At 50.3% G+C, this 24,829-nt stretch overlaps 1 protein-coding gene across 4 annotated transcripts in view; it reads left to right on the top strand.

Moving 5' to 3' along the window:
- Positions 1 to 7,580: 7,580 nt before the first annotated feature.
- Nectin2 (nectin cell adhesion molecule 2) overlaps positions 7,581 to 24,829 on the top strand; it is a 35,069-nt gene continuing 17,820 nt past the window's right edge. For 3 of the 4 annotated variants that reach the window (XR_015622415.1, XR_015622429.1, XM_087554947.1), the window contains exons 1-3: positions 7,581 to 7,890; positions 18,698 to 19,060; positions 23,990 to 24,286. Coding sequence is in view for 2 of the 4 variants with exons in the window: in XM_087554947.1 (XP_087411073.1) it covers positions 7,803 to 7,890; positions 18,698 to 19,060; positions 23,990 to 24,286 (748 nt within the window). In the remaining 2 variants the exon portion in view is untranslated. 4 annotated transcript variants of the gene reach the window in all.

Raw genomic sequence — 24,829 nt, 5'->3', positions numbered from 1 at the left:
CTACTACTGCTGGCTGGTTGCCTCCTCACACACCCTCAGGAAAGGTCTGATGTCAAGCAGAACAGTAGGAGACAGGCTGGGCAGGGTTAGAGAGAGCTAGCATAGCACAAGACTCAGCTGGATGATCCTTGAAGAGAGTCTCCCGGGTCCGAGCAGCAGCCTGGTCACTGTGAAGCAGGGCACAGTGTATGCTTAGGAGTGAGGTCCTGTCCCCTTAAGGAAAGATTCCCAGAGTCCCTAGGGGCTGAAGCTAAGTCTAGAAAAATTTTCTTCCCTTCTTGGAGGAGTGAGGGACTCCCTGGGGAAGCTGGGGTGATAAAGGCGATACAAAGGAACCTGGGGCAGAACGAAAGAAACCGGGGGACTTTCTGAAGTCCAAACAAGGACTGGAGAGAACGATGGAGGCCTGGCATGGTGACACACGCCTGTCATCTGAGCAATTGAGATGCAGAAGCAATTGACTAGTGAGTTTGAGGCAAGCCTGGGCTACACAGTGTATTCCAGGCAGGCTGGGACTGCAGAACAAGACTGTCTCAAAGTAACAAAATATCAGGCCAGGGAGCCCGAGGCTTAGTGAGTAAGAGAGCTTGCTACCAAGCCTAATGGCATGAATTGGAACATGTAGCCCAGGCTGGCTTTGAACTCACACTGTATAGCTGAAGATGGCCCTAATTTCCCATGTCCCAGGATTTCAGGAATATGCCACCACAGCTGGCTTTCAGTTCACATTTTTAATATAGTAGACACCTGTCCCCTAGAGACAAGTCCCAGTGAATTCCAGAAACATAGAAACATATATATATATATTATATATTTTTTTCTCTTACATACACTTATAATAAATCCCACCTTACAGGGTTGGGGATTTAGCTCAGTGGTAGAGCGCTTGCCTAGCAATTGCAAGGCCCTGGGTTCGGTCCTTAGCTCCAAAAAAAAAAAGAAAAAAAAATCCCACCTTACAAAGTAAGATCAGTAAGAAATTAGTGGTATTAATAAAGCCAGATGCAGCGTCTCACATTTATAATCCCAGCACTCAGAAAGCTGAGGCAGGAGGATTGCCATGAGTTCAAGGCCAGCCAGGGCCACAGTATGAGAGCCCATCTCAATAAGTGAAGTAAGGAAAGAAAGAACAGGAAGAAAAGAGAACAGTCATTAGTAAAATAAAGGGCCGGGGTGGAGGGAGGATGCAAGCATGGGAATGTGAATTCCCTTCCTAGAGCCCCACAAATAAAGCTGGAACAGAATCCCACTGCTTGGGAGGCATAAAAGTCCAGCCTGTTTGGCAAGCTTCCAGACCAGTGAGAGACCCTGTTTCCACTGGTTGGGGCTAGAGAGATGGCACAGTGGTTAAGGATACTTACTACTCTTGTGGAGAACTGGATTCCTAATTGTTTATTTTTTTTTTTTACTTCTTTTAAAGATTTATTGATTTATGTACTCTGTAGCTGTCGTCAGACACACCAAAAGAGGACATCAGATCCCATTACAGAGGGTTGTGAGCCACCATGTGATTGTTGGGAATTGAACTCAGGACCTCTGGAAGAGCAGTCAGTGCTCCTAACCACTGAGCCATCTCTCCAGCCCAAAGTACGACATTGTTAAAAAATTGTTGTTTAAAACTAGAGATATTTTAAACTCGTGAATTATTTATATCTGGAATGTTCCATTGAACATTTTTGGACTGAGGTTGACCATGGGTAACTGAAACCATGGAAGAGGGAAGGAAAACTGGATTAGGGAGGCCACTTCCAGTCACCAGACCCCAGGCTTTATTCAAATCCTCCCACCTCCCTGTCCCTGTCAGTAGAGCTCTCTTGTCCTTGTATGTGTGGTGGAGTCGAAGATGGTGGGTTTGTGTATGAGCTTGCTTGTTTATGACAGGGTTTCACGTAGCCCAAGCTGACCTCAAATTCTCCGTCCTCCTGCCTCGCATTCTAGAATGCTGCAACAAACAAAAGAAAGAGAGATATCTGGACAGGTGAGGGTTCAAGTCCCCAAGTCAGATGACCTGAGTCATCCCCCAAATCCCACCTAATGGAAGGAGAGCCAACTCACATAAGCTGTCTTCTCCATGAGCAGGCACACACAATACTAAATAAACAAATGCAGGGAGGGATGTGTGTGTGAAATTTTGACTTAAGTCCAGCTAAGCATGGTGGTTCATATCTGTATTCTTAGTAGAACATTGAAGCAAGGCAGGAGGATTGCTGCAAGATGAAGCCCAACCAAGGTTATGATGTGAGAAGACCCTGGGGTAGGGGGTTGGGGGAGACAAAGCACAGAGCTAGCACTGGAACTCCAAGCATTTGAAGAGGCAGAAGTAGTAAGCCCTACCCCCAGCACTCAGGAGGCGTGAGTTCGAAGCCAGTCTGGTCTACAGAAAGAGTTCCAGGGCAGCCCAGGCTACACAGAGAAGTCCTGTCTGGACACACAACACACACACACACACACACACACACACACACACACACACTCACAAAATAGAATTTAAAAGTTCGATTATAACCGAAATGTTCAAAGGTACCATTGGATTTAGGAGCTGGAATCCACTTCTTTCTCTGAGACAGAACCACTGACTGGGGGAAGGGGCCTCAAATGCTGGTGCCCACAAGAGTAGGCAAATTACTCAGAACAGGAAGCCATTGGCTCTGTGCCTAGTGGGCTCTGACTCGGCCGTGAAGTGCTACCTCTGGGGCTCCTTGACCCTGGAGGTTGACTTCACAAGTATGAGACCCACCCAGTTCTCTGTCAACAAACTGAGCTGCTCTGGGGCTGAAGCATGCCTCATAGGCATGAAATCTGGGAGCGCCACACTCTCCTGGCTTCCTTCCTGAGCCAGCCCTACCCACAAAGACCCGCCTGGAGTGAGCCTAGCCCACTTGGTGGCAGTCCAAGTGAGCAGGTGCACAGGGGAAAAAGATGGCCGGACATGCCAACTCTTCGGGGCTTTTTTGTTGTTGCTTTTTTTTTTTTTTAAGATTTATTTTATTTATATGAGTCCACTGTAGCTGTCTTCAGACACACTAGAGGAGGGCATCGGATCCCATTACAGATGGTTTTGAGCCACCATGTGATGGCTAAGAATCGAACTCAGGACCTCCGGAAGAGCAGCCATCAGGGCTGGAGAGGTGGCTGAGTGGTTAAGAGCACTGACTGCTCTCCCAGAGGTCCTGAGTTCAGCAGGTAAAGGTGTTTGCTACCAAGCCTGAAACCTGAGTTCAATTGCTGGAGACCCACAAAATTGAAGGAGAGAACTGACTCCCACAACTTGTTCACAGGCTGTGGCACATAGGCTCCTCCCAACCACAAATAAAAAAATTTAAGTATATACAGATACATATACGTATAGAGTCAGGAGGTTTTAAGCATTTGTTGTTCTTTCCTGTAGACGACCCAGGCTTGTTTCCCAACACCCACATGGCAGTTCATAAACAACTCCAGTTCCAGACGATCTGCTGTCCTCTTCTTATCTCCACAGGCACCAGGAACTCATAGGGTGCACATCCATCCATCCAGGCAAAATGCTCATATACATAAAATTAAATCTCAAAAACCAAAAAGTCATCAAGGCTCTGGGTATGGCGGTCCACCCCTTTAATCCCAGTGTTACAGAGGCAGAGGCAGGCAGACCTCTGTGAGTTCAAAGCCAGCCTGGGGGTTGGGGATTTAGCTCAGTGGTAGAGCTCTTGCCTAGCAAGCACAAGGCCCTGGGTTCGGTCCTCAGCTAAAAAAAAAAAAAAAAAAAAATACATAGGACCAGGTTAAGAGCACTGACTGGTCTTCCAGAGGTCCTGAGTTCAATTCCCAGCAACCACATGGTGGCTCACAACTATCCGTAATGGGCATTCGATGCCCTCTTCTGGTGTGTCTGAGGATAGCAACAGTGTACTCATATACATGAAACAAATAAATAAATCTTAAGAAAAAAAAAAAAGACCTGGCTATAAAACATTTCTCAATTAGTGATCAATGGGAGAAAGTCCAGTCCACTGTGGGTGGTGCCATTCCCTGGGTTCTATAAGAAAGCAGGCTGAGCAAGCCACAAGGAGGAAGCCAGTAAGCAGCACTCCTCCATGGCCTCGCTCCTCCCTCCAGGTTCCTGCCCTGCAGAGTTCATGTCTTGACTTCCTTCAGTGATGGAGCATGGAAGTATAAGGCAAATAAACCTGTAGCTGGTCTTTGCTACTTTGTGGGTTTTTCTTTTACCCACCCTTCATTCCATGCGCCATTTCACCTGCTATCACTAGGCAAGAGAGAAACAAGGAGAGAGGGGAGAGAACGATAGAGATGCCTGGATCTAATTTCTTTCCTTTTGTGTCTTCGTTGAAGACAAACCACTAGTCACGGCCACCTACCCCGCCTACTGGGGCTCTAGCATTTATGCACCCTCTAAATAGTTCCCAGAATTCCAAATATCGCAGGGTTGCAGAAACTGTCTGCAGCTGACCAAACCACACTTCCTCTGGAGCACGAAGCCAATCATAATCAGCTGCTGCTGCAGTCAGAAGCGGCCTCTTAGCACCACGCCTGGGATTAAAATGAAAACATGTAACACTTCTGTGCTTTCTTTCTTTCTTTCCTTCTTTCTTTTTTTTAAAAGATTTATTCATTTATTATATATAAGTACACTGTAGCTGTCTTCAGATACACCAGAAGAGGGCATCAGATCTCTTTACAGATGGTTGTGAGCCACCATGTGGTTGCTGGGAATTGAACTCAGGACCTCTGGAAGAGCAGTCAGTGCTCTTAACCACTGAGCCATCTCTCCAGCCCACACTTTTGTGCTTTTTTTTTTTTTCCTTTTTTTTTTTTCCTTTTCTTTTTTTTGGAGCTGGGGACTGAACTCAGGGCCTTGCGCTTGCTAGGCTACTTCTGTGCTTTCTAAAGGGACCAAAATTCCAAACTTGTCACTACATTAACCCTTTCCTCCCCAGTTGCTTTTTTTTTAATTTTTATTTTTGGCATAGTGTTTCGTTGCACTAATGGAAACCCTGACTAAGACACACCCTGTCTTGCAAAAAAAAAAGTTGAGACCCACGGTGCATTTATTCAGAGCCTGCTTTTCATACAGCCAGCTGTATTTGTTCCAAGCCAGAGATATTATCTGGAAGTCACGTTGCATAGCTACTGAAAACACCAGCAAACCTCACACTGCTCCTTCTCTGATGGTGGTTTGGAAAGGACTTAAGCTTCGGTTTACTTTTTGTATGTGGTGGTTGTCGCCCGGTCATCGTCACGTGGTGTTCCCTAGAGTGTCTCCTTGTTCGAATTCTTGGTTTGTTTTTTTTTTTTTTGTTGTTGTTGTTGTTGTTTTTTTTTTTTTTTTTTTTTTTTGGAGCTGGGGACTGAACCCAGGGCCTAAGCGCTCTACCACTGAGCTAAATCCCCAACCCTGTTGGGATTCTTTTTTTTTTTTTTAAGATTTATTCATTTATTATATATAAGTACACTGTAGCTGTCTTCAGATACACCAGAAGAGGGCATCAGATCTCTTTACAGATGGTTGTGAGCCACCATGTGGTTGCTGGGAATTGAACTCAGGACCTCAGGAAGAGCAGTCGGTGCTCTTAACCACTGAGCCATCTCTCCAGCCCCCCGTGATTCTTGAGATTCAAATTCTGGTGTTTTGAGACGGATGGCTCTGTGCGGCTCTGGTTGACTAGAACTGGTTCTGTGAACTGTACTGGCTTGGAACCCTGTGAGACCTTTCTGCTTCTGCCACCTGAGTGCTGGGATTCAGGTTGTAAGGCACCAACCTGACCCCCTTTCCTGAGATTCTTGTGAGCAAAGAACAAAGACAAGAGGACTTTTGAATAATGTCCATTGTGGATCTGCCTCTTTTTGTAATGCTGATCTTTGGGACCAAGTCATTTTCCATCCCTGAGACTCAGTTTCCCTACCTTCTCCATGGTTTGATGGGGGGATCATTTGGACAGGCTCACATGAGTGCCTTGTGAACAGCCAAAGCTAAAAGCCTTTATTAACAATGTTATTAAAGTGATACGGAGCAGCTCAGAACGGAGAGCTGGCTCAACTTGCAGTTCGATCCTGAACATTCTGCATGGCCCAGAGTGTCAGTGCATGCCTCAATCCCAGGATTGTAACCCTCAGCTGGTTTAGCCAGGATGACATGAGATGCCATCTCATAAAACAAAACCAAGGTGGGTGGAATGGCTTCAAAGGTAAAGAAAGCACTTGCCACCAAACTTGGTGAGTCGGCCCCGGCAACCACCTAATGGAAGAACCAACTCAAAGCAAGTTGTCATCTGCCCTTCGGAAGCAGGCATGGCTTGCACGCACACAAAATAATTAGCAAGCAAGCAAATAGGATCGTTAACAAGAGTGGAAAGCAAGTAGGTCAGAGTCAGTGTCCACTCCTCAGGCCTTGCCACTTGGGAGAGGGACTTCATGTACATGGCAGGCTGGAGAAGGGACCCTATCCCAGCCCAGGTGGCTCTCTTGGAAGAAACCTCCAAACGCTTGCCCCTAAGGAATGATTTGGCTGTCAGATACTCAGGCAGCTGAGTACCTGTTCCCCTCCCCCATCTCCAACAAGTGGACCTTCTCATTAGCTCTCCTGGGCAGCCCTGGAAATGTGAAAAGGCAGGTAGGGGTGGGGAGGAATGGAGCGTCTAGGAAGAGACAAAAGGGCCGCGTCAAAACCAACCACAAAGACCAGAGGATTCTGGTGAGATAGAGAAAGTGGGACAAGGACAACCGGAAGGGACTGGTAGGGCCAGAGGACAGACTGACTGGTCCAGCCCCACCCAGTGGGGTTCTGCTTGCTGGGTTGGTTTATGCTGCCCTCTAGCGGAAGGCTGCGCTATAAAGGATACTGGGTGGGAGGGACACAGAGGCCAGATGCAGGGACAGAAAGAAACATTAAGAGTGACACAGAGAAAACTATGAGACAGGAAACAGAAAGTGGCAGGGATGCAAAGAGAGACGCACACAGTCAAAGGAATGCAACGAGACACGGGACTAAGTGACACAGGCACACGGATAGACAAAGAAACACCAGAGCAGAGCAAGAGAAACATGGGGATGCGGAGGGAGACTCAGATAAAGAGAGGATACCAGGAAAGAAATGATGTGGCGACACGAGAACCTAGGGGGGAGATCAGAAAGAAACGGGATCCACCAAGAAGTGACCCCGACCTACCACAGCAGCAGGACTAGGAGGACTGGGACAGGGGTGTGGCCTCATCAAGGGGCGGTGCCTCAGGAAGGGAGGCCCTATGAGAACCCACATACTCAGGCTAACCAGAGGGCAGTGGGGCGTGGTCTGGGCGAGGAGGCATGGCTTCTGCTGGTGGGAGGTGACCGGAAGTTTGGAAGGGGGTGTGACCGCGTCTTATTAGAACGACCAGTAGGGGGCGCAGCGGGTCTTCCCGGGGTGCGTGTGGGCGTGGCTCCATGGCAAAAGGGGCGTGGTGAAATAGTTTAATTCCAGGAGAAGGCGGAGATAGAATCGTGAGGCCAGACAGGTGTGGGACCCGGGAGGGGCGGGGACACAGCTCTGGGAGGGGGCGGAGCGCTAGGATCGGCTTGGCGAAGAGGGGCGGGGCCTGTGACGTCATGAGTCCGGCCCGCGGGAGCTAAGCGAGGGGCCGGGGGGCGCGGATCCTGAGAGCCAGGCGAGGGAAAGCTGGGCCGAAAGAACTGATCCGGTGAGCTGTGAGCTGCGGGAGCCGGCCTGGAGCCGGACACTTCAGACCTGTGACTGCTCTCCCACCCGATCGGTACACGAGAGTGGTCCCTAGGCACCCCCTGCCCGGGCCCAGTCCCTCCCCGGGCCCCCCATGGCCCGGGCCGCAGTCCTCCCGCCGTCCAGATTGTCACCGACGCTGCCGTTGTTGCCGCTGCTACTGCTCCTGCTTCAGGAAACAGGTGAAAACGCGCGGATGCCTTCGTCAGAAGGGAGGGAACGGGCCATCGTCCCCCACCTCACTCCCAGCTCCCGGAGGCCCCTTCCCTGGTCCCCCTTTCCAGGCTGGCCCTACTGATCGAGATCCCCTCAACATACCGGGCTCTCTCTCCCAGTCTCCTAATCTCCCTCTCTGCACCCCGCTTAATCACAACCGCCCATTCTAACCTGGGTTTCTGTCCCCCTCCACCTCCCTCGGCATGGTAGGGGTTAAATCCTCCCCATCCTGTGCCGATCACTTATCCGGAATCTGGATTTCCGTCTCTGCTGCCCCCTCCCCGCCTCAGGAATGTGGAGAATGTTCCCCCCACTCACACTAGCTGGAGGGTCGTGATGGTGAGGAGGGACGACACCCCCTCCTTTTTTTTCCTTCTCCTTCTTGCCCAGCATCTGAGGCCCGGGGAGAATTGGGCGCGAGAGGACCCACGGCGAGGGGTGGGGGAGCTCAGTCTTTAGGAGCCCTTGGCAGACCAATAGAGTTGTGGGCACCCTAAGGCGGGGAGGGTGTGAGTCTGGAGTTCAAGCCTCAGGCCTCAGTGAGTTTACAGATACTGACCCCCTGGTTCTGGGAAAATTAAGAGGTTCTGCCTCCAGGATTTCAGAGGGCGAGCCTAAACAGGGTCAAGGTAGAATTGGGAAAGGGGGGTTCAAACTTGTAGGTCTTGGGTTTAACTGTGGGCAAAGAGCTCTCTATTCGCTGGGGTTCAGGTACAGCTGGGCTACAGAGGCACTATCTTGGCAGGTTCGGATTTAACTGTAGGCAATAGAATTTAGTAATCAGGGGACTCTGACCTTTGCCCCCCCCCCAAATATAATCAAAAGCTAAAGACTCAGCCTGAAATTGGGAACTTAGTCTGCTGTGTCCCAGGTGGAGTCGGAGCTCAGGAGGTTTGCAGTTCCCCTCCCCTTCTCCCTTTCCTTGTGAGTGGCGACGTCCCTAGGGAAGTTTTCCGGTATCGCTTTCACCTAGTTTGGGAGGGGCGGGGCGGGGCTGGAGCTCTCCAGAGTCGCGACTCCCGGTTTCGGGACCTTATCTTTGGTTTGGTCACGCCTTTGTCCTCGAAGCACTTTGAGAGGTAAATGGGAGGAGCCTCCTCGAAGACACTCTCCCCTTTCCACCCTACCCCCCGCCCCTCCCCCAGCCCTGGAGGGGAGCGGCTCCGGGAGGAGTGTGGGGCTCGGCGAGGCTGGGGTAGTGGGGTGTGTGTAAACAGGTGTGCAGACCTCGCCCCGCCCCTAGCAGGTGACCTGCTGTTTCTCCGAACTAAGTACTGTGGGACGGGGAGCGGGGAGTTTCTGGAGAGTTTGCTCAGACCCGGGGTCAGAGGGATCCTGGGGAGAATGTCTATCACGTTTGGCCTCATTTTTCTTTCGATGCCTCCTTTGAGGTCATCGGCCTTGACCTCCCAGATAGATGAAATCAGTACCTGTCCCTCTGGGTGAATTCTTAGAATCCACTTGTGGGGAACCTCACAACAGATTCCACAGAACTCCAAAGCAAACCTTGTTCCTCTTCCCAGCCTGCAAACGAGGAAACCGAAATGGACACACTCTCTCCCATGGCTCCATGCTGTCCCTTGGAGGCCTTTGAAAGGCAGCAACCCCAGTCCGTGCTGGACAGACTCCCCAAAGTGTTTCCTGTTTCCTAACCCTTTAGCGACTGTCCCTTCTCTGCTGAATCCCTGGGGGAATTCCCAGGGGCTGGTCCTTCCCTGCGAATTCTGGGGAGGGAACCTTGGCCTTTCCTAACCCACCCACCCTCCACTTCCTCATTCTTTCTCTCTCCCTCTCCTTTTTCTTTCTCCGATTACTTCCCTTTCCATCTCTCACTTCTCATGGCTCTCTCTCCTTTCTGTTCTGTTTGTCCTTCCTTTGCTCTCTCCATCTCTCCCTTGCTTTCCCTACATCCCTATCCCCCTGGCTCCCCCCCCCCATCCCTGAATTCTTGCTGGCCTCCTCTGGGAATGGGGCTTGCACCACCTGGACCTCCCTCGAGAGCCTGAGCCTCCCTCCCCACTCTTCCCTATCTCTTGCTGCTCATCTCTGTCATCCAGGCAGCCCCACACAGTGGCGGGGGAGGGGAGAAGAGGGGATGGCAGGCCTCGCTGTCTCTTCTTGTTAGGGAAGGGGAACTGAGCAGAGAAGAAATAGGAGGTTGGGGGGGGGGGGAGACCAGGGACAGGATAGAGAGGGACAGGAGCCAAGAGAGGGAGGGGACGGGAATCGGACCTAAGGATGGAGTCATGCGCAAAGAATGAAGGAAGATTGCAAGGGAGGGCAAGATACTGGAAAGGGGCTGGGGTGCTGGGAGGGGTGTAGGCAGGGACACTGGAAGGGCACAGAGGTTTGGTGACAGGAGAGGAGACCAAAAGACCCCAGCCGAAGGGCTGTGGAGATCCTGTGATACAGAGAGGTCAGAGCACAGGCCGTCTCAAGGCCAGCCGGTGTGTAGGGGCCACTGGGAGTTAAAGACACAGGAGGCACAGGGAGTCTTGCACAAGGGCCAGCTCCCCTGCCCCCGCCTGGGACGCTGTTACATTTTTAATGCCCCAGCAATGCTGAGAAACAGAGCAGGAAGGGGAGGAGGAGAGGGACCAGGAGAGATGGCCCCGGCGGTGAGAAAGTATGTCAGCAGCTTTGGAGATGTGTGGGTGCGGATACAGAGACAGGGAGACCCCAGGGTCACAGAAACAGAAACCTAAGACGGTGGCAGGGAGCAAACACCTGTAACTCCAGCACTCAAAGAAGGCTGAGGCAGGGGGATTGCAGGGAGTTCAAGGCCAGGCTGAGCTACAAAGGAGGACCTTGTCTCAGGAAAAACAGAGTGGTGGAGTCAGGCCTGTAATCTCAGTACCAGCGTGGGGGAGGCTGAGGCAGCAGACTATCCACCCCCAGGGCCACCTCGGCTGTAGAACGGAAAGAATAAAGAGAGAGAGAGAGAGAGAGAGAGAGAGAGAGAGAGAGAGAGAGAGAGAGAGAGAGATATGGGCTGGGCCATAGCTCGTGGATAAAATGATCACCTAGCATGCACGAAACCCTGGGTTCCAAACTCAGGACCTCCAAAGGCAGGCATGGCGGCACAGGATGGGAATCCAAGCATGAATTCAAGATTGCATGGCTACGTAGTGAGGCCAGGCAGGGCTAGCTGAGTCCTTCTCTCAGAAAAAAGTGAGAGGTGCAAACCGGTCAGCAGAGTGCTTGCCTGGCACACATGTAGCCTAGGGTTCAATCCCTAGCACCCTGAAATCGCCCGTGGTAGTGTGCACCCGTAATCCTGCAAATGGAAGGTAGAGAGCAGAGCTTCTAAAGTTCAAAGTCATATTTGGCTCCATAATTAAGTTCAGGACAGCCTGGACTACATAAGACCCTGACTCACACAACACATATGTTTTTGCGTGGATAAGCCTTTAATCCCAGCACTCAGAAGGCAGAGGCAGATCTCTGAGTTCGAAGCCAGTCTCGTCTAATTAGAGAGTTCAGGATAGCCAGAGATACATGGACATATTCTCTTTCTCTCTCTCTCTCTCTCTCTCTCTCTCTCTCTCTCTCTCTCTCTCCCCCATATATATATTGTGTGTGTGTGTGTGTGTGTGTGTGTGTGTGTGTGTGTGTATTATATATTATATTTAGAGAAATAGGTAGGTACTCTAGGGAATGAGAGGCCCAGGGTCAGGAAGAGAAGAACCAGACCCTAGGAGTGGGATCTGTATACAAGCAGAGGCCAGGGTCTCCTGGAACTGGGATGCACACTGAGGTGTCCACTCTCTTGGCAGGATGTGGGAGTCCTGGACGAGCCTTTGAGAGCTTCACCCTGATGAGTTTGTACTTCACAGGGGAGTCCTCGGGGAGCTGAGTGTCAGCAGCAGAGAAAGGCTGTGCCTCCAAGGGTCCAGAGGGGCCTAGTGAGGCCCACATAGAAATCCAGACACAGCCCAAGCCCTGTACCCTGGCAGCTCTGCTTGCGTTCTCACCCCTCAGACAGGCTCCGGATGTCCACTGTGGGGGCAGGAACTATGATTAATGTAATTAATTAATTACCCAGGTGGCTGAGGCAGCAGCTGATGCTGGTCCTCAAAGCCCTCTGGCCTTGAAGGGTTTGCTCCAGCCCTGCCCTACCCTGACATGGTGGGGGTTGGGACACAGCATGTTTTATAGGAGTGCAGGGGCCAGCTGGGACTGGAGAAGCCAGCCAGGCCGGAAATCTAAGAAACTAGGCTTCCAGATCCTCCTCTTACCTCCTCCTTCTGACCAAGAGTATAGAACCTAGCCCTCTTCCCTCAGACTATCATATCCCCCAGGTCCAACCCTCCCCTGTGTCTTTCCTGGACCTAGGCTTTACTTATGTCGGAGGCAGTCTCTACTCTGGCCTGCAGGAAGCCAGCTAATCCATTCCCTGGGGGAGAGAGGAAGTGTGTTGGAGGACCCGGCTGACATCTCTATAGACCTGTCACCGGTCGGAGGCAGAGAGAAGCAAATGTTCCCATGGGCCATTCTCTGGCCACTGTCTCTGGGCGTTGGCTGTCCCTGCAAGGTCACCACAGCTATGTGCTGCTCAGCCTGCGGGAAGTGTGTTTCTAGCACCAGGGCCTGTATATTCCCAGTTTCATGACGTCATCTCCCCTGCTTCCCCATCAGACACCCAGAATCCCTGTATCCCCCTTACCACATAGACTTCAAACTCCATAAGTCCCCACTTGTCTGTCTTCCTTCTCTTTTTTTTTTTTTTTTTTTTTTTTTTTTTTCGGAGCTGGGGATCGAACCCAGGGCCTTGCGCTTCCTAGGCAAGCGCTCTACCACTGAGCTAAATCCCCAACCCCTGTCTTCCTTCTCAAACCCAATGTCCTGCTCCCATTCCCGCTTGGGAGAAAAATCTACCATCTAGAAGAGCAGTTCTCAACCTGCTTCCAATGGCCTTATGAAGCCTCAACCATAAGTTTATTTTCTTGGCTACTTCATGACTGTAGTTTTGCTACTAAGCGGTGGTGCCTCGGTTCCTAAGGCCAATAGAAATATGTGTTTTTCATTGTCATGTCTGGCCCTTACCTGATCCAGAGGCCTTACTTATCTATTTATTTATTTATTTATATACTTATTGACTTATATTTTTGTTTTTCAAGACAAGGTTTCTCTGTTTAGCCCTGGCTGTCCTAGCACTCACTCCGTAGACCAGACTGGCCTTGAACTCTGTTTCGCCTGCCAAGTGCTGAGACTAACGACCTGTCACTGCCTGGTACTAGAGGGCTTTTCTTGACTCTCAGTAACCTTTCCAAACTTCCCTTTGTTTACAACCCCCACCTCCCCACCCCCACCCCCCTGCAGTCTTAGAAAAGCTATTCAGCTTCAGCTGCTGTTGTGCTGTTTGGAAGAGAGGTATTCGTAGGCTTGCATAGGCCAGGCTCTCCCTGTGTCAGCCTCCCCAGGCTGGGGTTAAAGGTGTGTACCCCCATACTTGGAAGAACAGCACTTTTTGGTTGCCCATCATTCATTCATTCATTCATTCATTCATTCATTCATCCAGTACATTTATAGAGCACCTTCAGAATACCAGACACTGTTCTAGGCTCTGGAACACAGCGATGAGTGAAAGAGAACTCTCTTCCCCTGTGGCTCTGCTGGGGAGATGGCTGGTTGGGTCTATGATGGAAGGAGCGGGTTAAGAATCCTGTTACCATTAAGGTGACCAGATCCTGCCATCACTAAGCTAGAGAACAGGGAAGCCATGCTGACCTGCTATAACCCGAGCAAAGGCCCCGGAGGTGGCAGGGCCTCTGGGCCAGAAGAGCAGAGCGGAGAGGTTGAGAGAGGAGACTGAGAGGGCATGGGCATGAACATGCAGGGTTCTGAGTGAGAAGGAAGCTCCTGAAGGCCCAGGCTGAGAAGAGGGCTACCGGCCTGGAAGTTTCTCGCTGGTTGTGTGTGGAGACAAAGCCCAAGAATAGATACCCAGGAGGTGACCCAGGCAAGGAAGGCTGGTGAGTTAAGCCCGGGTCAGGACCATGAGGGATCATAATTAGTCTGACTGAAGAGAAATGTTAAAGATAGAGCCTAAAAGAAAAGGATGGATGGGCATCGTGACGGGTTTTACTCCAGGGGATGGAGAGGATGCATCAGGCTTCCGCACTGACCTGCTACTAAGGGTTCAGAAGGACCTTAAAGTGAACTAGCACTCCGGAGGCAGAGGCAGCGGCTCTCTGAGTTCGAGGACAGCTTGGTCTGCATAGCGAGTTCTAGGACAGCCAGGGCTACACAGAAAAACTCTTGTCTTGAAAAACCAAAACAAACAAATAGAAAAAGGACTACTCTCGGTGGTAGTGTGGGGTACTGGTTCAACTATGGCACCCTAGTATCTTGAGTTCCAGACCAACCAAAACTATGTAGTCAGACCCCATATTAGAAAAACAAATAAAACAGGCGCCAGGGAGATGGCCCAGCGGGTGGAGGTGTTTGCAGCCAAGCTTGACAGCCTGAGTTCTGTCTCCAAGACCCACACAGTAGTAAGAGGGAGCTAGCCCCACACCGGTGCATTGGCACCCCACCCCTGCCCCACAATTAAATGTAACAATTAAATAAAACAAGTAAATGTAACAATTAAACAAAACAAGACCACTGCACACCTCACACGGAACATTGGCTCCTTTATTCAGCAAAGAAATGTAGTTTGGAGGTCTTGGGGCCGTGACGTTCTTCTCATGTGTGTGTTCATTCTCAGTTTGAGACGCCATCCCTGGATGGTGCAGGTTAACCTGGGACTCTCTGGCCCCAAATTCATGATCCTTATGCTTCTGCCTCCTTCGTGATGGAATTATGGCTGAAGGCCACTCAGCCTGGTTCATTCACACCTCTTGTTATTGTAGCATGCGTGTGTGCGTGTGAGAGAGAGAGAGAGAGAGAGAGAGAGAGAGAGAGAGAGAGAGAGAGAATATGCATGATGTGTGGAAGTCAAAGGACAACTTTCAGGAGTCCGTTCTCTCTATCCACTGTGGATTTTATCTCAGGGATTGAAGTCAGGTTATCAGTCTTGGCTGCAATCACCTTCACCTGTTGAGCCATCTCATCAACCCCTCCCTGACACCTTTTTAAAATCCATTTTTCTGGCCTTCATGTCCTTCTGCCTAGCCCCAAGACCTGCTCTAATTCACATTTGCAAAGATGTGTGATCCCAGCTCTTCCGGATGGTGAAACAGGAGGATTGATGTGAGTGAATTCAAGGCCAACTGAAGCTAAACATTGAGACCCTGTCTAAATAAACAAACTAAAACCCAGACCGAAGCAAATACAAGCCTTGCCAGATGTGGCCTGTGGGGACAGGCCCTGACCCTGTGACCCGGCCCACTAAAAGTGTCAGATCTTTTACTGGAATTGTTCCAGGGAACCCTGCAGGGTGGCTTAAATGTCTCCATTTTACACATGGAAGAACTGGGGCTTGAAAAGGTCACCCAGCCCAGGAGCAGCAAGCAGCAGGAAGCTCCTATCTATCTGTGTTGCAATTCTTTGAACAAGTACTCTGTTCCTGCTGCTCCTTTGTGGTAGGGTTGGGACCCAAAGCTTTCTATGATATATAAGGGCTCTGCCGCTGAGCCACGCCCCCAGCCCCTCACTGGGGGATTCTAGGCAGGGGCTCTACCACTGAGCCACACCCCCAGCCCCTCACTGGGGGATTCTAGGCAGGGGCTCTACCACTGAGCCACGCCCCCAGCCCCTCACTGGGGGATTCTGGGCAGGGGCTCTGCTGCTGAGCTGTCCTCTCCCAGTCCATATGGATCTGCTCTGTGGCAGAAGATGAAGCCCTTTCCGTCTTGTGATCTGCTAGGTTTGAGCGGTGAGGCATATTTGGAGATGGTGTGACTCTCTTAACTGGTGGCTACTTGTCCACCTCCCTGGCACTGTCTGACCCCAGGATTGTGTTCTGTCAGATTCCCTCACCAGGATCACCCAGGTTCTTCTTTTTTAAGGATTGTTTCAAGTGAATTGATGTTTTTTGTTTGTTTGTTTTTTACATTTATTTATTTATTATGTATACATCATATAGCTTTCTGCCTGCATGTATGCCTGCAGGCCAGAAGAGGGCACCAGATCTCATTACAGATGGCTGTGAGTCACCATGTGGTTGCTGGGAATTGAACTCAGGACCTCTGGAAGAGCAGACAGTCCTCTTAACCTCTGAACCATCTCTCCAGCCCATGAATCGGTGTTTTGCCTACATAACATGTCCGCATACCATATGTGTGCAGTGTCCAAGGAGCTCCATTTGGGATGCTTGTGAGCCATCATCTCAGAGAATCCAACCCAGGTCCTTTGCAAGAACAATGGATACTGAGTCTATCCAGCCCCTGGCTTTTTTTATTTTTATTTTGGTTCGAGGCAGGGTTTATCTATGTCTCCCTGGCTGGCCTGGAACACACTGTGTAGCCCAGGCTTTCTTCAAACACATAAGAGATCCACGCGCCTCCACCTCCCATGTGGTGGGTTAAAAGCCTTTGCTACCACACCCAGCTTTCCTGGTTTCTCCTGTGTGAGAAGACTAGGACGGTACATACTCACCACTGTATAATGAGACAGCAGCTCTGCCCAAGGTGCTTTCGCTCTCGCGCTCCCGCTCTCTCTCTCTCTCTCTCTCTCTCTCACACACACACACACACACACACACACACACACACACACACCCCATGGTTGTAAGCAGTTGCTCATACAGACAAGTACCTCACCTCAGGGCTCACAGTCAATGGCCACTTGTAATTATCTGGCCTCTTTGTTTACAGAGTTCCAGTTTCCTGTGCACCCAGCATTCCTTGGTCTTCATAACACCCCGGGGTGTGTGACACTGTCATTATGCCCTCTTTATGCAGCTGGGAAACTGAGGCACAAAGATGTTAAGCCCTGGATTTAAACCCACACATTATTCTGCCCTGGGTCACTTTGGAGGAGTACTTCCTCCAAAGCTGAGACATAGGCTTCCTCCCTTCAGTGTTTGTTCACAGTGGGGAGCTGGGCTGAGGAAGAGATAGAGGACTTGCTCAGATTCCAGCACAGCTGCCTGTAGCTCTGATTCCAAGGGCTTTGGCGCCCCCTGCTGGCCCGCACAGGTACTGGACACGCCATACATAGATACACACACACACACACACACACACACACACACACACACACACATATAAAATAAAAAATTAATATTTTTTAAAATGAGGAATTGAGGACTGGAGAGTTGGCTTGGCAGTTAAGAGCACTGGCTGCTCTTCCAGAGGACCTGAGTTCAATTCTCAGTGTCCACATGACAACACACAACTGTCTGTAACCCCAGCTCCAGAGAACCCTCTTCTGGCCTCCTTAGGCACCAGGCACACACGTGGTGCACAGACACACACAGACAAAACATCCATATTTATCAAATAATTAAAAAAAAATTAAAGTAAAAATACAGCCAGGCACAGTGGTTCACACCTTCTATCTCAGCATTTCTGGAGGCAGAGGCAGGAGGATCTCTGAGTTCAAGGACAGCCTAAGGCTACATAGTGAGTTCTAAAGCAACTAGGGCTATGTAGAGAGAGCCTGTCTCCAAAAGAACAAAAATAAAGTGGGAAAATAGGAGAAGGGGCTTGTAAGACCCCTCCCCCCCCCAGAGGAGACAGTGGTAGTTGGTTGTCAAGAAGGTGGCTGACGGAGGGGGAGTCGTTTTCTCGAGTAGGGTAGCCTCGGCTTATTGCCCATGTTCCGGTAGATAGCCCCACGACTGTGCCCATGGAAAGCACCGGAAAACAGGACATCAGAGTCAGAGACAGACTTCTTGGGAAGAAAGGGGTTCACTGGGAGCCATATGGGGGTGAGAAGGTAATGGATGGCGGGGAGGGTGACAGTGACCGGACTGTACCGTGTACATGTATGAAACCCTCAGGGGGAAACGGATGTAACTCACCTAGCACGTGTAATGCCCTGAGCCAAATCGCCATCAGTGTAAAAGTAGACAGAGGATGGAGCTGGGGACACTGATGGATGGCCACACACTTCCTATTTTAGTATGAGGACCAGAGTTCAATCCCCAACACTGAGGAGGCTGAAATAAAGGGATCTCTGGTATTTGTTGGCCAGCCCAGCAGAAACAGTTAGCTCCCGGCCAACAGCGACCTTTCTCAAATAATGTGGAGAGCTGAGAGATGGTTCCGTGGTTAGAGCACTCTGCCTCCCAGTATGGTGGCACATGCCTTTAATCCCAGCTCTAGGGAGGCAGAGGGAAGCAGATCTCTGTGCATTTGGGGCCAGCCTGGTCTACAAAGTGAGTCTAGGATAGCCAAGGCTCTGTTATACAAAAGAAACCCTGTCCCCTCACTCCCCTCAAAAAGAGTGCATTGCCTATTGTTCCAGAGAATCCAGCTTCCGCACAGGTTTAGAACCGCCTGTAACTCCTGTGTCTGCCACTCTGACACCCCCTTCTGGCCTCCACTGGCACTGCATGCACATGGTGCACAGACTTATAGGCAGAGCACCCAGCTCATAAACGAAAACTAAATAAATCTAAAAAATAAAACTAAAAAGGCAAGGTGGGTCAGGTGTGGCACACGGTTTTAATCTCAGCAGTGGGGTTATCTCTGAATTCAAGGCAGTGTTGACCACATAGTGAGTTCCAGGCCAGCCCCAGGCTACATAGTGAGACCCTGTATAATTTAAGTCAATTAAATGAGTGGGAATCTATCTCATCTCTGTCTTGGCACTCTCTTTCCTGGAGATCTCTGGCTTGTTCCCTCCCCAACAAGACTGACCTCTTCCCTCTCTCCCCAGGAGCCCAAGATGTGCGGGTACGAGTGCTCCCCGAGGTTCGTGGCCGCCTGGGAGGCACGGTGGAGTTACCATGCCACCTGCTCCCACCCACGACGGAGCGCGTCTCTCAGGTGACCTGGCAGCGCCTGGATGGCACAGTTGTGGCTGCCTTCCACCCATCCTTCGGCGTGGATTTCCCCAACTCTCAGTTCAACAAGGACCGTCTGTCCTTCGTCCGAGCGAAACAAGAAGCAAACGCGGACCTGCGGGACGCCACGCTGGCCTTCCGGGGTCTGAGGGTAGAGGACGAGGGCAATTACACTTGCGAGTTTGCCACGTTTCCCAACGGTACCCGCAGGGGAGTGACCTGGCTCAGAGTCATAGGTGAGTGGAGGGGTTGACAGTCCTTAATGGGTTGGCAGATGGCTTTTGTTTTTGTAGAAGTTTGTGTGTTTTATTGAGATGGGGGTGGGGGTGTGCTCACATGTGTGCTTGTCTTTTTTTTTTTTTTTTTTTTTTTTTTTTTCCTTTTTTTCGGAGCTGGGGACCGAACCCAGGGCCTTGCGCTTGCTAGGCAAGCGCTCTACCACTGAGCTAAATCCCCAACCCTGTGTGCTTGTCTTTGTCCGTCCCCTGCAGTGTTTAGAGGTCAGAAGACAACTCTTGGGAATCAGTTCTCTCCTTATACCACCGGAGCCCTGGGGGTCAAACTCGGGCTGTCAAGTGTCAGGCGAGGCAGCAAATGTCTTCATCTGCCAAGCCACTTTGTCATTTCCAGCCTCACACCCAGTTTCTTGGGTCCTGGGGACAAAACAGCACTTGGGTGTGGAAGTAGCACAAGCATTCTGCCAACTGAGCTTCTGCCTCAGCCCCAGTTTTCTCAACGTCCTCCCTCCCTCCCTCCCTCCCTCCCTCCCTCCCTCCCTCCCTCCCTTCCTTCTTCCTTCCTTCCTTCCTTTGAAAAAGGCTCTCATGGAGCCCAGGCTGGCCTTGAACTCACTGTGTATGGAAGGCTGACCTTGAACGCTGCATCCCTTGAGAGCGAGGATTTCAGGAGTGTGCCAGTGCAGCCAGCTTTGACAAATGCTTACTAAGTACCCCCTGAGTGCTTGTTGCCTACTCTGTCCACCAAGGATATGGCAGACAAGGTTTTCTTTTTATTCTTTTTCTTTTTAATTACATCAGGGCTCAATATGTAGCCCAGACACTGGCCTCAAATGCAAAAACGACCCAGCTGCCTCTGAGCTGGGACTGTGGGCGCTACCCTGGTTTTGTCTTGAACAAGAGCCACGGGGTTCTGAGTAAGCAGGGGCTGTGGCTTGGTGAGGAATCCTCCTGGATGTCACAGAAGAGGCCAGGGCAACTTGTTCAAATCTAAAAAAAAAAAAAAAATGACTGGAGGATTGGAGAGGCAGAAAATGCTCAAGGAAGCAGGGAGTGAGCTGTAGGCATGAGGTCGCCTTGGCTGGACGCAGGGTGAGGCAGCACAAAATAGAAGAAGTTTTAGGCAGTTTTAAGTCACTGTCCCTGGATTGAAGGAAAACAAGAACCAGGAAGAACTCACCCACCCGTGGGGCTGAGAGATGACCACGTGGAAGAGACCCGGCAGGCACGTGGCAGCTCACAATCATCCATTACCTCCAGTTCTCACGGGTCCATCGCTGTCTTCTCTCCTGAGGATACTGCACACGTGTGCACAGCCCCGTGCACACACAACGCCCGTGCACAGACCGCAATAAAGGATTCCCAGCTGGCTTCAACAGGAGCGGCCCGAGGGCAGAGATTTCTCACTAATGCTGGAAAAATCCCTGCAGGACACAGTGCTCCAGCCCTGCAGACACCATGGCTCCCAGAGTGCTTCCATTTCTGCTTCAGAGAGTTGGAATTCCCTGGAGCCTTGCTGTACGTTCCAGAACAGAGACTTTCTGAAGGATGCTATGAGGGCTGCGTCCATAGCCCTTGCCAGTCCCTGGGAATAGGTCTGCCATACCAGCAACTCAGGAGACTGAGGCAAGCTTCAGAGTGAGTTGAAAGCCAGCCTGGGCAACTTGGATTCTGTCAAAGTCAAATTTCTCCATCTCTTAATATTTTGTTTCTTTTTGGTTCTCCAAGACAGGGTTTTCTTTGTGTCGCCCTGGCTGTCCTGGAACTCACTCTGTAGACCAGACTGGCCTCAGACTCACAGAGATCCACTTGCCTCTGTCTCCCCATCTTGGGATCAAAGGCATGTACCACTACTGCCTGACTTCAAAGTCAAATTTTAAAAAGGATTGGTTAGGGATGAAGTCCTTCCAAGTGTTTGCCTAGAATCCCCCAGTGAGGGGCTGGGGGCGTGGCTCAGTGGTAGAGCCCCTGCCTAGAATCCCCCAGCAAGGGGCTGGGGGCGTGGCTCAGCAACTGAACACATGTCTACATCCAATCTCCTATGCAAAATAGAAGCATGGCTGGGAATGTAGCTTAGTTGTTAGAATGTGTTCCTATGATGCACAAAGCCCTGGGTTTGATCCCCTGCACCACATGAAACTAGGGATGATGGCACATGCCTGCAATCCCAACACTTGAAAGGTAGAATTCGGATAATTAGAGGTTGAAGGTCATCTTCAGGTATATAAACTGAGTTGAGGCCAGCCTGGACTATACGAGATCCTGTGTCAAAATCAAAACACACACACACATACACACACGCGCGCACACACACACACACACACACTACCAAGCCCTTCTCCCAAGCCTCGTAAACTCTCTCTTTTTTTTTTTTTTTTTTTTGGTTCTTTTTTTCGGAGCTGGGGACCGAACCCAGGGCCTTGCGCTTCCTAGGTAAGCGCTCTACCACTGAGCTAAATCCCCAGCCTCTCCTAAACTCTCTAATGCACTAACTTGAACAAGAATATAGTCAAGACATACTTCAAGCTGGGTATGGTGGCACACGCCTTTAACCCCAGCACAAGGAAGGAAGGAAGGAAGAAAAGAAAAAGAAAGAAATATGTCAAGCCAGGAATACAAGCATGTGCCTCCCTTTTTCAAGCATGAGGGGCTAAAGCAGGATCATTAGTTTGAGGCCAGCCTGGGCTACATAGCCAAATCCTGCTTTGATAAAGATAGATAGATAGATAGATAGATAGATAGATAGATAGATAGATAGATAGATAAATGGAAAGCTGGGGTGCTGCACAATAGCAAGTGTTTCCGCGGTACAGGGACACAAGGTCCTAGGGTGCGCGTGCGTACGCTGTGCTGTGAAAGGGAGGGAAACAGGAGGGAAATGAGAAATGGTGGGCATGGCTCGGTGGCAAAGCCTGGCCTATCATTTACTCCGTTGTATCAATAGTCTTGAAAGAGAGAGGTAGGGAAGAGGGGCAGGCCTACTTTTAGAACATGAATTAGGCCATAGGGTACGGTGGATATAGCAACGTCTGGAGAGCCTGGTGATGTTGGAGCCACAGAGGCCAGAAAAGTCCCCTTGAGGAAGTTAGCCTTGAGCTGGGGATGGGATCTGAAGTGTATGGAACCCCCAACTTAGGACTGTGCACCTTAGCCAGGCTCCACAGCCGAGGAGCTTCCCAAGTGAGGGATCTGGAACATCCCTATGGGTGCTGATGGACAGAACGGCCTGAGGGAGGGTGGGCAGGAGGAAACAGTGCGGACAGCAGAAGGGGACAGCAGACTGACAGCCCAGGGGACACCTGCCCCGGTGGGCGGGTCCAGCAGGACACTGGAGACACAGGAGTCCTGGCTCCAGAGACAGTACTGGGTAAGAGACTCTAGGGAGTGGGCCTTGCCATCTCCGTTGGAGGGTTTTCCATATTTTCCAGAGGATAAGGTGAAAGGGTAAAAATGGCCAGCTGGGAAGTCCCTGTTGTTTTTATTCCCTTTTGGAAGCACAGTACAATGGCTATCACAGGAAAACAAATAGGACACTTTGTTCTTTCCTTTCTAGTGCCCGGGTCATGGAACCTAGCGCCGCAGCATCAGTAGACAGGAGCTCCTCAGCTGAGCCCACTCACAGACCCTTAGGACAGTTGGGTTTTTTTGTTGTTGTTTTTGTTTTTGTTTTTTTGTTTGGTTGGGTTTTTGGGGTTTTTTTGTTTGTTTGTTTTGTTTTGTTTTGTTTTTCCAGACAGGGTTTCTTAGGGCTTTTGTGTAGCACAGGCTATCCTGGAACTCGCTCTGTAGAACAGGCTAGCCTTGAGCTCAGAGATCTGCCTGCCTCTGCCTCTGGAGCTGGGATTAAAGGCGTGCGCCACCGCCACCACACGGCTCAGGTTAGACTTTCAAACCATAGGCTCAGCTATAGAAGTTTCATTTTCTTCCAGGCTGTGACACATTGTCTCTGCTTTTGATTTTACATACTAATTTTAGTAACTTTGTTGTTGTTCTGTTTTGGTTTTATTTTGTTTTTTGGGGGGGGGGTTGTTTTGTTTCATTTTTTGGGTTTTTTTGTTTGTTTGTTTTGTTTTGTTTTTTGTTTTTTTTTTAAGACAAAAATCTCATGTATTTCAAGCTGACCTGGAATTTGTGTGGCTGAAGCTGACCTTGAACTTCTGATCCTCCTCCCTCCACCTCAGTGCGCGACCCACCGTGCCCCTTTTATTCTTTTGACTAGTGAGACAAAATATGAGTATACAGATCAAGCCAACCTCAAACTCAACATCCTCCTGCCTCAGGCTCTCCCAGTGGTCAGATCACAGGTTTGTGCTCCCAGCGTTGGCCTGGGCATCTTTCTGATAGGGCACAATGGATGGTGTAAAATGTCCTACGCAGGCCTGGCTTGCTGTTGTGTACCTTTAATCTCAGCACAAGGGCAGAGGCCGATTTATCTCTGTGAGTTCAAGATCACCCAAGACCATATTGTGAGCCCCGTCTCAAAAAGTTATATATACATATGTATATAATTTATACTATAGAAAATACATTTCATACAAATAGCATAAAATAATATATAATATAATGCAATATATCATATATAAAATATAGTACATAAATTATATATTACATAATATACATATATGTATGTAGTAATTACTCAGACTAGGATAATGTATGCCAGACAGATCCTAAGCACTGGAAACTCAATTTCTTTGATCCATGCATCAGTCCCATGTGACATCAGAGAAAATGGTTTTAATGGCTGCTCAAAGCTAGGCATATGCTAGACTAAGAAGCTGGGCTCTGAACCCAGGAAGCAGAGCCTGACTGTGTGGTTCCCTGTTGTCTGTCTATAAGTCCGTCCTGTCTGGTTCCGTCTGGTCCGTGTCTTCCCCCATCCCCACTCCCGCCTGTAGAGTCACAAGCCTTCTTTGGTCCTCTCCCTAGCCCAGCCGGAGAACCACGCTGAAGCCCAAGAGGTCACAATTGGCCCCCAGTCGGTAGCTGTTGCCCGCTGTATCTCCACGGGGGGCCGCCCCCCTGCCCGAATCACCTGGATCTCATCCCTGGGTGGAGAGGCCAGAGATATTCAGGAGCCCGGACTACAGGCTGGCACGGTCACTGTCATCAGTCGATACTCCATGGTGCCGGTGGGCCGAGCGGATGGCGTCAAGGTCACGTGCAGAGTGGAACATGAGAGCTTGGAAGAGCCCGAGCTGCTGCCCGTGATCCTCTCCGTGCGCTGTGAGTGTGCCGTGAGGTGGCTTTCCCTCACATGCTGTCCGTGCTGGCTCCGAGTTCTGTCTGCCTCAGTCTCCACCGACCAAATCTTGCCTGTGGTCCAAACTAGAGATCCACCTAGTCTGAGTCTCCCAGGAACACTTGCTTCTGTGGGTTCCTGCCTTCCGGAATCAAAGATAAACTGAGAGAGGGTTGAGAGCTCAAAGGTTCACTTCTCAGTTTCGAGAAAATAGAAAAATATGCTGGCAGTGGTGGCGGCTCACTCGGGAGTCAGAGGTGGGAGATTCTGTAAATTTGAGGCCAGCCTGGTCAACAAAGCAAGTCCAGGACAGCCAGTGTTGCACAGAGAAACTCTGTCTTGAAAAAAAAGAGGAAAGGCTGGGTTTGCCTGCAAAGAGCTGTCCCTGCATTATCTTCTCTGGCTTCCAGGGAATTCCTGGTTCCCTGAAAGTTCAACTATCCTAGGTCACCATCCACACTGCTCATCCACTCTGTTGCCACACTGTTTATTCATTGATTGACTTTTGAGACAGGGTTTCATGTAGC

The sequence above is a fragment of the Rattus norvegicus genome, chromosome 1 (genome assembly GCF_021556685.1).
Source record: "Rattus norvegicus strain SHRSP/BbbUtx chromosome 1, alternate assembly SHRSP_T2T, whole genome shotgun sequence".
Classification (NCBI taxonomy): Eukaryota; Metazoa; Chordata; class Mammalia; order Rodentia; family Muridae; genus Rattus; species Rattus norvegicus.
This window is presented reverse-complemented; position numbering and strand designations above follow the sequence as displayed.